This window comes from Hibiscus syriacus, unplaced genomic scaffold (assembly GCF_006381635.1).
Source record: "Hibiscus syriacus cultivar Baekdansim isolate YM2019G1 unplaced genomic scaffold, ASM638163v2 tig00111582_pilon, whole genome shotgun sequence".
NCBI lineage: Eukaryota > Viridiplantae > Streptophyta > Magnoliopsida > Malvales > Malvaceae > Hibiscus > Hibiscus syriacus.
The window spans coordinates 12354145-12372265 of NW_024063126.1; the positions used below are offsets into that span (position 1 = coordinate 12354145).

At 30.1% G+C, this 18121-nt stretch overlaps 1 protein-coding gene across 1 annotated transcript; it reads right to left on the reverse strand.

The window, feature by feature from the left end:
- Positions 1 to 14683: 14683 nt before the first annotated feature.
- Positions 14684 to 16245, reverse strand: LOC120165336 (fasciclin-like arabinogalactan protein 7). Its single transcript, XM_039174882.1, has 2 exons — positions 16198 to 16245; positions 14684 to 15617 (listed from the first exon to the last, which is right to left on the reverse strand). The coding sequence occupies exon 2, from the start codon at positions 15595 to 15597 to the stop codon at positions 14806 to 14808; it is 792 nt and encodes a 263-aa protein (XP_039030813.1). The 5' UTR covers positions 15598 to 15617; positions 16198 to 16245; the 3' UTR covers positions 14684 to 14805.
- Positions 16246 to 18121: the final 1876 nt, after the last annotated feature.

The following is an 18121-nucleotide window of genomic DNA, read 5'->3' on the forward strand; positions in this document are numbered from 1 at the left end:
ATGGTTGGCCTGAGTCATTAATTCAACTGAAAATGTTAAAAGTTCACACATAAAATCCACATAATACAACGTTTGCATTTAAAAATCACCTAAGTTAACAGTCCCAAAAGGTGAAGCCAATTGTGATTGGGATTTTGAAGATGGTTGCCTTTTGCTTGACACCATATGAGCTTTGGATTTTGATGAGGATCCATATTTTGGTAGAGGAAAAGATGATTTTGATGGCACTGGTGATCCACATGTCAACCTTGTATGACCACTTTCCTTGCACCGACTACATGTCGATCTCTTCTTCTCTTCACCCTTAGACGGTATACGATCGTGACTTTTTGGTCGGCCAGGTAGCCTTCTGTCCATGGCTGGTGGCAAAACTGTTTGTAAGTCATCTGGTATGTCCCACTCAGAAGGATGTGGAATAGGGTAGACAATCTCGGCATAAGTCTGTCGATAAACTTCTGTAGTGTAGCAATCCATAGCGTATGCGATTGAATCATCTTGGTTTAAATGAAGAGCAACTTTTATAACATGGCCACACGGATAACCAGATGTTTGCCATTTCATACAACTACACGTCTTTGCATTTAGATCGACTAGCCCATTTAAGTTATTATCCAGTACTTGAAACAAAGTGTTTGAACATGGTTCAACTCTCCATGACGTTGACTTCACAACACGTTTCGTTATCTTTTTTTCAGTCCATGGTGTAACACGATGTTCCAATGTTCCTGTAAATTTAAATAAACAATACTTAGTAAAATATATAAATATGATAAGTTACGAATTCAAAGAAATAATACCTGCATGGTTTCTTTTCTTGTAGTACCACTGTTGAATAGAGGCTCGAAAAAACTCCATTAACATAGTAATGGGTAATTTCCAGGAATGACGACTTAGAGCGTTGATTGATTCTACACTATTAGACGTCATGAAACCATATCTTGCTCCAAGTTGATGTACTCTTGACCATCTTTCAAACCCGACATCTTCTAGTGTTTGAGCACACTGAGGCAAAACACGTCTTAAACAATTTATATGCTTATTGAAATCCACTTCCCGATAAGCTTTTACAGCCTTCCAGTATGTCCATTTGTGCTTTTTTATACCAGCAGACCTTGATTTTAGATTTTTATACAAATGAACACCACAAAGTCCATGAAAAGCATATGGGAAACACCTTCTAACAGCGTTGTCAATTGAGTTTGCCCTATCGGATATGATTGTCAGATTGCTAATAGGACCTATGCAATCCCTAAGATGCCCCATAAACCATGTCCATGAATCAGAGGTTTCAGATTTGCCAACCCCATAAGCTATTGGCAATATCCCATTGTTAGCATCCATGGCTACTGCTAATAAGTTTACTCCAAGGTATCGACCTTTCAAATGTGCTCCGTCAACTATAATAACTGGGCGCATGCAAGTAATAAACGAACGAATCTACAAAATAATATACACAAGAAATATAATCATTTAAATGTGAAATGCATGTAACTAACAAAAATGAGTCAACAAAATTATATTGATTTACTAACCGTAGCACCAATGGCGATAAACAGCAACTCAAAGCGTCCATCTCTATCTGTTTTGATATGAGTTACCGACCCAGGATTTTTCAGCTTTAAATTGTGACAATAAGCCGGCAGTTGGGCAAACGATGCTTCTGGCGACCCCCTCAACAATTCCAAGGCATAACATTTGGCTCTCCAAGCTTGAGAATATGATATACTAATCTTGAACCGAGCATTCATGTCAGTCATAATTTCATGTCCCCGATATACCCTGCCATTCAAAAACATTAACTCAGCCAGAAACCACCCAACACCTTTTTGTTTGCCTGTCTATGGTGAGGAAAAACTTGGGTTCTTGAACATGTATGTTTATCAATAAAAGTCCTAACTTGAAACATTTTGCAATCTTTTATTCTCTTTGCAATCATACGCCACGTACAGTTTTTGTCAATCATACACCTTGTTTCGAAACGATCTTTGCTTGATTTGTTAACTTTTAGTTGATAGCCATCTTCCACACATTTCGTATACAAAGCTATCTTCAAGTCTTCCTTTGTATCAAAACAATCATCTTTCTTGACACGAATAACTTTTGTGTAACAATCAACTGCTTTCTTTGCCAACTCTTCTTCCGGTAACTGAAGTAATTCTGGCATATTCCAGTTATACTCCCGTGGCATTTTCTTTTCTTCGGGGACTTTTTCTTCTTCTTTTTCTTCTTCAGGATTATATGAATTACAGAATGGATGTTCAACATGTTCATTCACAGTCGTAACTTCCTCCTCATTATCATCAACAACATCTTCCTCGGCAACGGGTGTTTCATCATCAAAATTCGGGTATTGACCAATATTAAAATCATTACACACATGGTTTGTTTCTTCTTCTGAAACATCATCAAAATCCGTGTATTGACCAATATCAAAGTCCGGATATTGACCAAGACCAAATTTCGAATACTGACTAGTACTCACAATTTTTTCTGTTGGCTCATCATCGTCTAACTGGTCAATACGAAAACCGGAATTTGGTGCTGAAAGTTGATTGGGATTTGGATTAGAGAAAGGTTGTGGGTTTTGAGAAAAACTTAGTTGATTACTACCCGCTACTGACCCAACAATACTACTTCTAGGTTCAACAACATACAATGTAACATCATCTTGTGAAACACTAATGTAAGCAATGAATCGTTCAACATCTTCATTGTCGGTTAACAAATTCTCGTTGTGATTTACAGATTCTCGTTGCGATTTACGGATTATCGTTGCGATTTACAGATTCTCGTTGCGATTTACGGATTATCGTTGCGATTTATAGATTCTCGTTGCGATTTACGGATTATCGTTGCGATTTACGGATACGCGTTGCGATATACGGATACGCATTGCGATTTACGGATACGCGTTGCGATATACGGATACACGTTGCGATTTATGTGTTCGCGTTGCGATTTTCATATTCGCGTTGCGATTTTGGAAAATCGCAATGCGAATTTGTACTATCGCATTGCGATTTTCAAGAATCGCGTTGCGATTTTGGAAACTGATTTGCGATTCTGGGGATCGCGTTGCGATTTTTATTTCGCGTTGCGATTTTGTTGGTCATTTTGGCAAATCCAAAAAAATTTGGTTAAAATCGTATATTATAACTTTTTTTTGGTCACTGAGGCGATTTTCTCGATAAAAAATGTAAATCGAGAATTAATCAAAAAAAGATATTAAATATAAAATTAGTTTTAAATAGATGATATTTAGATATAAAAAAATCTCGTACAATGCATCCTCAAAATGTTATAATTGTAACACTAAACTAAATAAAAATAAATAAATAATAACTTAGTCTTCTATCCCAAGCGAATTAACTATAAATTATTGGATTGAAAAGTTTAATTCTTGAAATGACCCTTTGGCTTTAGTAAAATTCTCTTTTTAACCATTTTATTAATTTTCAATTAGTTTGACCGTCTAATTTTCAAATTATCACCTTTGACATTTCCCAATCAAAATGATAATGTTTCCCAATCATATTCTCGTAGTCGTCCTCGGGTGGGCTTGAAATCGAGTTCTGACTTAAATTTGACGTGCTAGAGCCGCCACCGATCATTTATTTTTTTTAAACTAGGTTGATCAGACACCTTAATTTATCAATTTACCTTATATGCGTTTTACCAGAAATATGTCGGGTTCGGGAGTCGGTTACAGTCAAGGAAGGATTAGCACACTTGTACTACCCTTTTGGTACCAATGTAATTTTTCGGTTATCTTAATTGCATCCTTTTAGGGTTTCAAAACCTTGATTTATTTCAATCTTGGTCATTCGTTCATGCTTTGATCGTGTGGCTCTTATTTGTGCGACGTTGTAGCTTAAGTGTGTGAAACCCTAACCAATTGGGTTTCCTGAGCTCGACAATTTGCCCACTAGGTCAGGTGGGCTTGTGGCTGGGCTTCCCACCGGATCTGCTTGTTAGGTCAGGCTTGCAGGCTTAGTTCGGATTCATTTTTTAGACCGGGACTTTGGATTTTTTAGACTTATTGGACTCCTAAAAAAAGAAAAATAATATTAATAATAGTATAATATAATATATTAAATACACAATAAATAATAAATTATTTATATAAATAATATGTATACTATATTTATTTCAAAAACCATTTTAAAAACTATATACTATATGTTTTTAAAAATATTTTAAAAATTATATATTATATGTTTTCAAGAATGTATTTTTAAAACTATATATGTTTTACAAAACCGATTTTTAAAAACTATATATTATATATGTTTTCAAAAGTGTGTTTTCAAAACCATATTATATATATTTTCAAAAATCGATTTTTAAAAAACTATATATTATATTATTTTCAAAAACCGTTTTCTAAAAATTATATATTATATGTTTTTAAAAAATATTTTTAAAAACTATATTATATTATTATATATATATTAAATAAACTCCGGACGAAAATGGATGTCTACACATATTAATATATTATGCCACATTCAAGGACTGAACCGTGTAATGCTAGCGAGGGGCTCTTGCCCCCATCAATTTTTTGTCAAATGACACTTTAGGTCCCTATTACTTTAAATATTGATCAAACTAAACCTTGTCTCCTCTAATATTTAGGTTTAAATTCTTATTATGTACTTCTTCTTTTGAAGTTAAACAAGTTAACCCCTCCCAATATTTAATCCTAACTTCGTCCTTGGTCACATGTAATAAATATTTTAAATTTTATTTTTACACGTGGTATAATTTAATTAGACCACGTCATTTTAAAAAAATGAAGTTGTTCTAATTAAAATTAATAATGAATTAATAGTTAAGGAGCTAAACTAGAAGAAAAATAGTAAAAGAAAATAAATTGAGAAAATCATTGGAGTAGATATTAAGTCTAGAGCTAAAACTAGTTAGAAAAATCCTTTACTTGAAACATTTTAATAATTATAATTATAATAAATATAGGAGATAATGTTATGAGTAATTTTCTCTAATAAAAGAATTATTTTATTAGAAAGTCATTTAAAAAAAAAGTAAAGTACACAAATAGTCTCCTGACCATACGGTTGTGTTTTATTGAGTCCCTCAACTACTAAAATTTACAAAATAGTCCCCTGGCTATAGGAAGTTGTTTTATTGAGTCTTACGACTAGTAAAAGTTACAAAATAGTCATGCGACTATTCATATGTTTCAAACTCATCCTTTCCATTACAAATTTGATGGTCTTCTGAATTTATGTTAACTTGTTAACTAAGATATGATAAAATATGATCCCAGAATCTCAAATGATTATACATTTTAAATGGTTATGGGATAAGGTTTTATCATATCCCAAGTCAGTAGGTTAACATCTAGCTCAAACGAATATTAAACTTTAACGAAAAATAATGAGTTTGGAACATATGAATAGTTGAGTGATCATTTTGCAATTGTTAATAGTCGAGAGACTCAACAGAGTAATGCCCTATAATCAGGGGACTATTTTGTAACTTTTAATAATTAGAGTACTCAACAAAACAACATCCAATAGTAGGTACCATTTATCTACTTTACCCTTAAAAATAACTCATAAATTTGGATAAGCCAAGTTATTAAAATAACGTTATACCATTTATCTACTTTACCCTTAAAAATAACTCATAAATTTGGATAAGCCAAGTTATTAAAATAACGTTTTCTTTTTGGTAGTCGTTGGGGGGAGGGTTAATACTAAATTAAAAAAGTATTAATTATATTTCTTGAAATATAATTTACATTAATTAAATCTTAAAAAATAATGATTTTGTCAAAAACCATGGATCAACAACATTGTTCCCTAAATCAAGGCAATAGCATTGAAGAGAGAGAAAACTAAACCTAACACCATTAAAAGTCAATAAAAGGGACACTTAAAAGATCCATTGACTGCATTTATCTTATATTAGGTTTGCATAGGGATGACAAGAGGAACCACCCCAACGTGTGAAACAAAAAATGGCCTGCCCTCTTATTCACTTCTTTGTCTCGCCCTTTTATTAAAAAATTAGTATGACCACGTTTGATCAAGATGATGTTTATTTATTATTTTATTAAATTCTTTTAGAACATCGAATTAGATTTGGATACATAATTTGCATCGTAAATAGTTTTCTCACGATACTTGACTCTAATTTGTATTTGTTGATAGTATTTTAATAGTTTAATTCCTTGTGGTTTGTTTGTTGTAGTAGTCTAATCTATTCATGTCTACCTATTGTTCAAGTTTTTTGCATGGGGTTTTCACCTTTTTCATATATGATCTTAAATTCCTAAAAAATATATAAAATTTTGAATCCATTGAGTAATTTCAGTGATAAAAGAAAAATATCATTCTCTTTAGAGTTTTTGGGTTCAAGCATATACATTTGTAGTGTGTGTCTATTATCAATTAGCTAAGAAAATTTTTAACATATACTACCTTATAATCACATTGGACTAATGAAAAAACATAACTCATATGTTTATTTTAAATTATTTAATACACAAAATGTATTTTATATAAAAGTTAAGCTTTTAAATTTTAATTAAACTAGTGATTACACTATAGTATTTGTTCGAAAAATTTACAATTATTTGATAATAAACGGTTAAACATTTCTATAGACAGCATGCTCAAACCTAGAACCTCTATGATTAACAATCATTTTCTTAACCAAGGAAGATGCTTAATTCGTGCAAGATTTTAGATTTTAGATTATAAAATTTAATAAATTATATTTTACACGCCATATATATGAAATAATTTCATATTTATATATATTATATAAAAATATTTACCTATGAAAGCACAACGTTAACGGGAAACGCTGGTCATCTTCTTGGGAACACGCTTCCACATTTTCCTACTTCTCTTAATTATTTACATTAAACATGTGCATCTATAAATTCATTGGTAACTCCGATACAATCTCTTCATTTATTTTCTCTTACCATTTGATTGTCTTTTGCTATTTTCTTGTTATTTTCTCAGATTAATCCCAGGAAAAGGTTATGAAGAAGATGAGGAAGAAACACGATGTAATGGCTTGCTTGCAAGAGATTGATTACAGTAATTTCAAGTGTTTTCTCTCTGGCAGATTTCGATTTTCTGGAGTTTCCCTTTGTGTGGTTGATTGATGACGGCCCTTCCACTGTCGGCGGCGGCCGACAGGCGTAGGGTTTGCCGTGGAAGAAGATAGCAATGATCATTTCGTTTCAAGGGCAAGAGTTAATATATATTCATCGGAGAGTTCTAAAAAAGAGCGGCGTACATGGGAAAGCCAGGCATTTTTTCTGTTTTTGCTTCTTCTTTTGTCTGTTCCATTTGTCAGTCTTCATCTTCATCATCTTCTTCAAGATGTTGATTTTAGGGTTTTTCTTCTCTTTTAATTTTCTATAAGAAATTGGCGATATATAAACTCTGTAATATGTTCTTAAAATTTAGCAATGAAATAGTACATAATTTTGGCTGGTTTTCCAGGTCAAATTTTACTTGCCCTAATTATTATTATTTATTTAGGATAACACATTTAGTACTTAAATTATTATTTTTGTTCCATTTTGATACCTAATTTTTTTTCTAAATCATACCTAATATTTAGTTTAAGTTTTATTTTAGTACTCGTCATTAAAAACTTAATGTGATGTTGATGTATCAACATAAGATAATGTCACGTCATCATTGAATTTTTTTTAAGAAAATAACACATCAACACCTCTGTTTTTTAACGGATGGGTATAAAATTGACATTCAAACTAAACGTTAGATATGCTTTAAAAAATAATAAAATTTAGGTACCAAAATAGAATAAAAATAATAGTTTATATATGATTTTGAAAAAAAAATAAAGTACATATACCAAAATGAAATAAAAGTAATAGTTTAAATACTAAATGTGTTGTTTATCCTTTTCTTTAATGAACTCTCTTTTAGATTATAATTCGAATTTGATTTGTTTCGAAAAAATCATACTACGATTCGTTTAATATAAAATATTTAATAGAAAAATAAAGATAAATGGTGGATAAAAAAATCCTTGGGTACACTTTGTTACACAAATTTTATTTTAACTCGACCTATTAAGCTCATTATTTCTTAAGATCTCGGGTTTAAATATCATGAATACTAGGAGTATGAACGTTTAATATTAAATAGTTGAGAGTTATCTTTAAACAAATATTACCTTATACTTATTCTAAATTAATAAAAAAAGTTTATGTTTGTGGTTTATGTAACATTGTAATGTGTTCAGATTTTATCTGTTAATTATAGTATTTTTTATTTTTTATTTTTTTTGTAATATTTTTCATATAAATTGATGTATAAGTATAAATATTTTACGATTTTGTTTGTTTATTTGTAATAAACACTTTATTTATATTAGTATGCACCTTTATATGTTCTACATTACAGTTGTTTAATTCGATGTTTATGGGATTAAAATTTCGATATTTATATTCTATATTTTATTTATATAGATAGTGAAGATTAATTTTTAATAAATTAAAATTTTTAATTATATATTTATTATAAAATTAAATACATATTAAAAATAGATATTGTCGAAATTTGTGGAATCAGTTCAAATTTTTGCGCCTGTGATAAGTGCACCATTACTAAATCTAGTGATAGATTTACTGAAAATAAATCATATAAAATAATATATATTAACTAATTTTACAATAATATAAATAAATCTTTCTATTTAATTTAATAATATTGTTTGAGTTCCATCACACACCTATAATATAATGTCTTGAAGTAGGTTTAATGAAGAAAACGAAGAACAAAGTCGAAAATCGGGCTGAGTAAATACATTTGGTCGAGTGATTAAGTTGTCTATCTTTATTCTTTTATATTTTTTAGGTCATGTATTTTAGACTCAATAGGGAGCAATCACGTTCTTTCTCTTAGAGTCTTCCATTCTCGTCTTCTCTAAGTATGATTAGAATTATATCTAAAATTTATCAAAGAAAAAATTGAGAGTTCAGATTAGGTTTTTTTGTTGACTTTTGACTTTTAGTCTCTTGTTGGGAGAAAAGGAAGATCAAGCTTTGAGCTTAAATCTCTTTTAATATGTTATTTTGATTAATTTATTGATTCTGAAATGAATTAATAGATAATTATTTTTTTAAATTTTTAATTGGTTTTAATTATTATTATATTAATTATAAAACAATTAATCAGATTAATTTAATTTGATCAGTTAATTTAATTAAAATCAAATTGTGCACACTATTATTTAAATTAATTAGAAATTTACCTAATTTCTTTTTTTCATAAACCGATAATATTATTCAAGAAAGTGTTGATATCATAGCACTAGATTGTGATTGCAATGCAATGTAACGGTCGTAACATAACATTTTTCAAAGTTACCGTGACATCACAAATCATATCCGTAACATAAAACATAATTTTAAAATAAATCACGTAGTAACATTCGCAACATCCATGATTATAATACCACAATTTAATACTATGGTCCGCACAGAAAAAGTCGATATTCTGAAGAGATCTGTTGTCGTTGCTTGGTGTATATCATTATGGAACGTTGACGAACCTGCTAAAGAAATGAATGAAACATGGGATAATGGGGGTACAAGACGATACAATAATTTATGTTTTAAGAATAAATTTATAAAATTTTAAGATATAAAAATAAATTATTAATAAAAATATAAAAAAAATATTATTCTTTTTTAAAACATAATATATATATATATATATAAAAAGCATCAATGGCGACATGAGTAAAGAGTTGTTCGTGGGCAGCTTCCAACTCCGATAAGAAGAGCTAATAGGTAAGTTAATTTTTTTTACGATTGTAAATGAGATGAAACATATTTTTTAGTCCCTTAAATCTGATTCAATTAAAGCTCGGTTAACATTCGAATTGAATGAACTTAACTCGAGTTTTTAATAAGTCGAAACAAACTATTTGAAATCTGATTCGAAAAGCTCATGAGCAACTCAATATATATATATATATAATTTTTTAAATTTTTAATTAAATTATTAATAATATTAATATTTATATGTTATTTTTAAAATACAATTTAAGGATTTCATATACTTAAAATTCAGGTTTGAACTTGAGTTCGAGCTTGAACCGAGCTCAAGTTTGAGCTTCGATCGAGCTAAGTCTAAGGTGGCGTTTGGTTCGCATGAATCCCTTGAAATTAGAGGGAATTGGAATCCAATTCCACCACTTTCCCATGTTTGGTTCAAGTTTTCAAAGGGAATTATAATCCCTCATTACTTCAACTTTCTATTAAATGAGGTAAAGTGAATTTCATCCATTCTCTGATGGAATTCAATTCCCTTGTTGGAGGGAATGTGAAATTTGATCATACTACCCTCATCAATCTTTTGGTAACTTATTAACATATTTTGATTGGGATTAGGGATGACCACTCAACTCAGACTCGACGGGTTCCGACCCGACCCAATCAGGTCAGATTTTTTTAAAACAAAATTAGGGTCGGGTCGGGTTTTTTTAAGTGTGATAGTTGGGTCGAGTCGGGTTCGGGTTTAAGGTGAAAAATACCCGACCCGACCCAAAAAAAATATAATTTTACCTTATATATTTAGGAATAATTATAATAGTACCCCTCTATATATAATTTTTTTTTTCAATTAAGTCACTGTTTTTATTGAATGATTTTTTATTATTATTTCGGGTCGGGTCGGGTTTCTAATTCATATATTCGGGTCGGGTCAGTTTTTTTAAGTGTGATATTTGAGTCGGGTCGGGTTCGGGTTTAGGGTGAAAAATACTTAACCCGACCTGAAAAAATATATAATTTTACCTTATATATTTAGTAATAATTACAATAATACCCCCTCTATATATAATTTTTTTCAATTAAGTCACTATTTTTATTGAATAAAAATATTTTTTTTATTATTTCGGGTCAGGTCGGGTTTCTAATTCATATATTCGGGTAGGGTTGGGTGAAACTTTATTTTAGTCGGGTCTCAGATGGAGGTTCTCTTGTTCTCGGGTCAGGTCGGGTGTACCAAAAACCTGACCCGACCCAACCCGACCCATGGCCATCCCTAATTGGGATGATTTTAACTTGTGATGTTTATTAGCATGATTTTTATAATTTATTGAAATGAATAAACAATCAATAAAATTAAAATTTAATATTTTTTAAATTTTTTTAATATATTGCTACATGTAATTTATAAAACAAACTAAAATTAAGCAAAAAAAAAAACAAGAAGGACAATCATGTCATTTTACATTATTGAAATCAAATTCATCTGACATGTCTGCGAACCAAACAGAACATGGAATTGGATTCCAATTCAATTTCCTGCCAACCAAACAGAATATGGAATTGGATTCCAATTCCTGACAGATTCCAATTCCCTCAGAAACATTATAGCGAACCAAACACCACCTAAGGATGTTTTGAGCTCGAGTCCAACTTCAATTTTTTATTTCGAGTTGAACTTGAAAATTTTAAGCTCATGAGTTTCAGGTTAGTCGAGCTTCAATTTTTAATTTCGAGTTTGAGTCGAACTTGACAATATTAAGCCTGCGATTTTTTTAGTCAAGTCGAACACAATTTTAAACTTTTCGAGTCAAATCAAACTCAATAATACTCGAACTCAACTCATTCACAGTCCTTTATCTTTTTTAATTCTTGGGAGGACAGAGTGTTTGGGGCACCACTTTCAAATCTTGTTCAAGTCAAAATTGTAGAAAGATAAGTCATATGGAGGTATGCTTTATACTGGAAATACGAGACAATATACATTCTGAAACAGAGAAGAAAAATATGGACAAAGGCTTGATGAGGAAAAACGTGAGAGGAAGTTCCAATTTTGGTAATGGTGTTGTATTGAATGGTTGTCGATCTACGAATAACAATTATGATCCCATGCCTAAGACAAGCACGTAAATAAAATCAATATATAAACATCCAGGTTATGCAAGTGAAAGAGAGCCTCTTCATCTTCCTCCTCCTCTTGTACTCGAGGAAAATCAAACGATGAGGACTGTATGCAACTCAACCACTAAACACCGATCAATTATCGTCTAACCATCGATTGCGATTTTTTGTTCAAATTAGAAAGGGTAAACTACTTACCGCTATCATCAGTCACAGATCCAAAAAAAATTTAAAAGTTAATATATATATATATATATATATTACTAATTAATTATAATAAAAAATCATCTGAGGTGAGCACATAATAGATAAATTTTTATTTGCAGTCTAACATAATCCAATAGAAAATTTTTGGGTATAAACATTGGTTTTCAAATTATTGATTTGCTTATCCAGATCAAGTATTACAAAGTCCTATTATATTTAATATAATTAAGTTTGTAATTTTGTTAGAACATGAACGAGACATATTATATCATCATAGAGGTCCATTTTAAAGACGTGTAACATTATTAATTGGTCTGAGACGAACACATCAATAGATTTTTATGTTTTCAGATTAATATACGTGATGATTTCTAAGTTAGAGTGCTTAATAAATTCAAATATCAAATAGGTCTAATAAAAGATAGGGTAAAGTACATACATAGTTTCCCGACTATAGGATTGTTGAATCCTTCGACTATTAGGAGTTGTAAAATAGTCCCCCGATTATAGGGAGTTATTTTTTTGAGTCAATTAACTATTAAAAATTACAAAATGGTCACCTACTATTCATTATATTTAAAAATCGTTCTTTTTCTGTTAAAAAATTAACAGTCATCTGAGCTGAACGTTAACATGTTGACTGAGATATGATTGTCATTTAAGACTATGAGATCAAATTTTATCATATCTTAGTCAGCATGTTAGCGTTCAACTCAAACTGTTGTTAATTTTTTAACAGAAAATGATGAGTTTAGAACATAATGAATAATCAAGTGACTATTTTATACCATTTATGTACTATATCATAAAAGACAAAGGATCATGTAAGTATTAAAAATCAAATTCACTTCAAAAAAAAAAATCAAATTATGTATCTATTTGTAAATACACGTGATATCTATTGGGTTTTTTAAATTAATATATATAATTTTTATTTAAGTTCAGATACCAACTGATTATCAATCAAATTCGAAAACCAAATAAATTTAAGAATCGATTAATTATTTAAAATCAAATTGAACAGTTTTTTTTAATTGTTAGCAACAATTACACATGTATTAAATGCTTAAATGCACCATTGCCCCTAAACTAAACAATTTTTATCAAGTTACCTCCTAAAATATTTTTTAAGATATTTTGCCCCTTAACTTTAAATCGTTAACCCATTTGTCACATTTCGTTAACTCCATTGAAAAAATTGTGGACCAATCAAAACATGCCACGTTATCATTTTTTCTTCAGATTTTTTATTTCTCATTAAAAATAAATAGTGAAGTGGAGTGTTCTGATTGTTCAGTGAGATTTTTTTTAACAGAATTAACATTTTAGGTCAAATGGGATAACAATTTAAAGTTAAGGGTGTAAAACATCTCGAAAATATTTTAAGGGGCAACTCGATAAAAATGATATAGTTTAGGGGCGAATGATACATTTAAACCAATGCAAAACAATAATATAAGGTAGAAAATTAAGAGGAAGAATATTTTTGGAAAATCGAGGCAGCATTTGTTTCGGTAAAGCGTGTCGGAGGGCATGCATTGCGCCCTAGGAATGGAACGCCTTAATTTGTTGACTTTCATTCTTCAATTCTCATTTCTATGATTGTATCTCAATAATAAGATGAATAAAATATTATTCGACGAGTTTTGAATATAATCAAATTTTTTATAAAATAATTTAGAGTTAATTATTCCTCAAATTATGATCTTCGTTTCAAAATATTTTTAAGCTATTAAATATTCCAACTTCATCCTTAAACTATAATTCTCATTTTAAATTGGTCCCCCAAACTTTTTAATCTTCTAATTTCATTCAAATAAGTAATTAGTTTCAACCATAGTTTAACCTAAATTTTATTTTTTATCAAACATAAAATAATATAACTTGCCCTAACAATTTTATTAACAATGGATGTGATTAGTATATATATATAATTTGGGATGAAATTGATATGTTCAAAAGTTTGAGGACTAATATAGAATGATAATTATAGTTTAGGGATGAAATTAGAATGTTAAAATTTTAGGAACCAATTTAGAATGAGAGTCATAATCGAAGGATATGTGATACAATTAACTCAATAATTTAAGTTTAACTTAGATTTATAAAAAAGTATTTAATCTAATCTTATATAGGATAATAATATAATTATTATATGTATATTTAAACATAACTATTAGACTACCTTTCTTTATTTTTTCCAATTAATTCTCTAATTTTATCAAATAATAAATAAAAACAAAAACAATTACTATAAATATCCCTCTTTGTATTTTTTTATTATCCCTTTATTCTTTAAGAAAATGGAGGAAATTTTTTTATTTAATTTAGGTTGGGTCGAACAGATTTTAACCTAAAAATTTAGGTTAAGTTTGGATCACATTTAGATCGATTTAAAATTCTTACTTTATCTAACTCATGTTAATTCCTATTTAATAATATTTTTTATTTTTTAAAAAATATTTTTTAAAAAATAATAATAAATTGTATATTATTATTATTTTCAATATTGAAAGCATTTTATTGGCTCAAATTGAGCATTTTCAAATATCCGCATTAGCATTTTGCTAAATACTGAGGATACAAAACCCTGGACCCTCCTCCTTAACACTTATATTTAAAAATATATTTTTAAAATAGAAAAATTAAATTAACATATTTAAACCTTGGTTTAACGTAGTATCTCATAAAAACATAACCATCCAGCCACCTACGACTGCCGAAACCATCTGAGTCCAAATGTCCGAGTTCATGATCCTACAAGCCGACGAACTCGAAGAATCGGACTTCGATGACGAACTATTTTCTTTGGATTTTGCTGCCGATGGAGTGTCTGCAGCTGGACTAATGTCAATAGCCGGTGCAGGAGCAGGAGTCGGCGGTATGTTGGTGCCGAAAATGGCCTCCGGAAGAAGGACCTTATTGACTTGATAGATTGCGACTGGATCGGTCGAGTGTACGGCACTTGTAACTTTTGTTTTGCTCCATCCCGAATCTAGGCGGACGGTGCCGGAATCATCGGTGAAATCCAGAGTGTATTGGCCTCCAGCAAGTGTACTAACAGGGCCCTTTGAACTTAGGTCATTGAAGTCTGCAAGGGCATAGTATTTAGGCAAGGCATGGAAAAGGATCACTGATTTAAGCTGATCATCACTTAGATCGGACAATGAGGGCTTCTTAAGAGCCTTGAAAGCGTCATCTTTCGGTGCAAAAATCGTAATTCCTAGATCGCTGTTGTTGGCTTGGTTTTGGAATGTGTCAATGAGTTTAGTCGATTCGAGGTAGTTAAGGAAAGTTCGATACGGACCGGCCACAGAGAGTAAGTAAGCCAAGTTTACGTATGCCGGTCCGGGTGCCGGTGCTGGTGTCGGAGTCGGTGTCATTGCAGCTGGTCGACTTGAAACTTGACCATATGCCAATGGGGAGCACAGAAGCATTACAGAACAGCTAATCATAAAAATCCCGGAAAACTCCATTCAGGCTTTGCTTCAAACACCTACAAGAAGAAAATCTGGGGAATAACATTGCAGATAATCAAGGACAAAAAAGCAATATCCAAATGTGGGGGACAAGAAACATAGACTATCATTTATTGTTCTTGTGTTCATTCCGACCCGGGATTTAAATAGTGGTTAGATAGTGGAATAGCAATGACCACAGTAATATTTATTATGTCTGCAATGAGATAAACCTAACACAACCTAAAACATGATCACAACTGCAATTTAAATCACTTATTTAGACAGGGTACAAACATACAAAATCACCTAGACCAAAAACCCAGATTAAAAAAAAATCTGATTTTCACTTTCCATAGCACCTTGGCTTTACATCAACAGAAAGCAAACAAGGATCCAGATTTAATACAGACATTCGTATTTTCTTAGTTTATTGACAACGTACACACATCTATAGACATAGCTGTTCAAATCTAGATGCATTAAAGAAAAAAACGTTTCATTTTACCACCGAAACGACTCAACAGGTTTCGGACATTCATATTAACTTGAAAGATAATGGGTCATTTGAACTCTAAAAAAAATCTTAATACAAAAATGCAAGTGAAAGACACCAACCTGATTAGAAGGAATTCAGAGAGAAAAATTAGCAGCTGTGGACACCAGTGTAGCATATATATATATATATATATATATTGGATTATTAAAAAAGAAATAAAAAGTAGGTGCAAGAAATTAAAAAAGAAATACTAATAATTATATTTTTTTAAAATGAAAAACAAATTTGGATTACTCATGGTATATTGTTGTTTTCTTTTATATGGATTGAATGAGATGGAGATGATACTTGTTTTACAAATAATAAAAAAAAATATTTCTTATTTAGATTTCTTTTAAAGAAAGAGAACAATGTATGGTGGGATTTCTTATTCAGTCTTCTACTTCTTCTCCCCATAGTTTTCAATATTGGCTTAAAGGTGTCTTTGATCAATTAAACTTTTATATATATATATATAATTAAATTCTTAGGTTTAGAACTTAAATCAATTAAATTCTTTATGCCATTTTGATGATTTTTTTTAATATTACTACCACATAACACAATGTAATTTTATGACGTGAAATTTGATTTTTTTTAAATTCGAAAGAATTCTAGAAAGTGTAAAAATTATTTTAAAACTAATAAATTTTTAAAAGTATCATGTGACAACACTTTTACGTGACATGTGACACCAATCGATGTATAAATTTATTAAATTTAATGGTCAACTTCTAGTAAGAATGAATGAAATTTCACTCTATAATAATTTAATTGAATATAAAAAGTAAAAGTTTAATTATTTTTTTGTAAAAAGATAAAGATTTTTGACATTTTTAACTCTTCAATGTTTAAATTGATACCGTTATTATTACAAAAAAAATTAAAATTATGAATTCAACTGAATTAATAGAAAACATTATTATAATACATAAGGCTCTTTTTTTTAATGATCTGACGTAATTATAATGTAATATATGTTCAAAATCTTTTTTAGTTATTGACAACGTACACATATCTTAATTTTATAAACACAGTTACTCGAATCTAAAATCTTTAAAGAAAATAATATACCCTTTTTATCACTTATTTCACTTGATGAATTGTATAAATTTTATATATTCATAAACTTACATAAATGCACATCAATCATGAATATTATGGGGGGACCCAAAAAACTTCATTTTTAATCTCATTATTATGGTTTAAAACTTTAACCCTAAATCATAGAAAGAGTTGAGAAGAGACTTCACCCATTTTTAGAATAACATTTAATTATTGGATGGATTTGGGATTGATCCCAAGACTTGTACAACTCTAAAATCCCCCTTAATGGACATTTCTGATCAATTTTACAAAGTCCAAATTCATTTACAATAATTTTCACATTTATCAAGCTAGAGTTTCTAAGCATCATCATTTACTTTTATTAAAAAAAAGGTAAAGTACACAAATGGTCCCTCGACTATAAGATATTATTTTATTGAGTCATTCAACTATTAGAAGTTACAAAATGGTTCCCCAACTATAGGGAGTTACTTTGTTGAGTGCATATACTATTAGAAGTTACAAAATGGTCATTTGACTATTAATTATGTTCCAAAATCGTCATTTTTAGTTAAGAAATTGACTGCAGACTGTGTAACACCCCAATTTAGAGGCTAAATTTTAGAAATTATAAAGTAATGGATTTAATTGGTATTTTGGTGAAGAAATTGAGGATTAAATTGAAAATTTTCAAAGTTGACAGACCATTTTATAAAGTGCAAGAAATTTAGTGACTAAACTCATGATTTGACGATTTTTCTTTTGGGATGAATTATAACACCCATTTCCCGTGTATTATACAGAAAAAAAGCTCATAATTCTTATCCCGGTCAACCCACTTCCAACTCCGATCTACTCGTCGTCCGACCTCCGATCGACGAACTGAAACCACCATCGTGTTCGTTGTCGATCGATGAACAAAAACCCTCAAGCCTTTCGTCGTGAATCATCGTCGTT

What these genes read in the sequence shown, in the direction of transcription:
- LOC120165336 (XM_039174882.1), bottom strand. Translation starts at nt 15,597, where the DNA reads ATGGAGTTTTCCGGGATTTTTATGATTAGCTGTTCTGTAATGCTTCTG.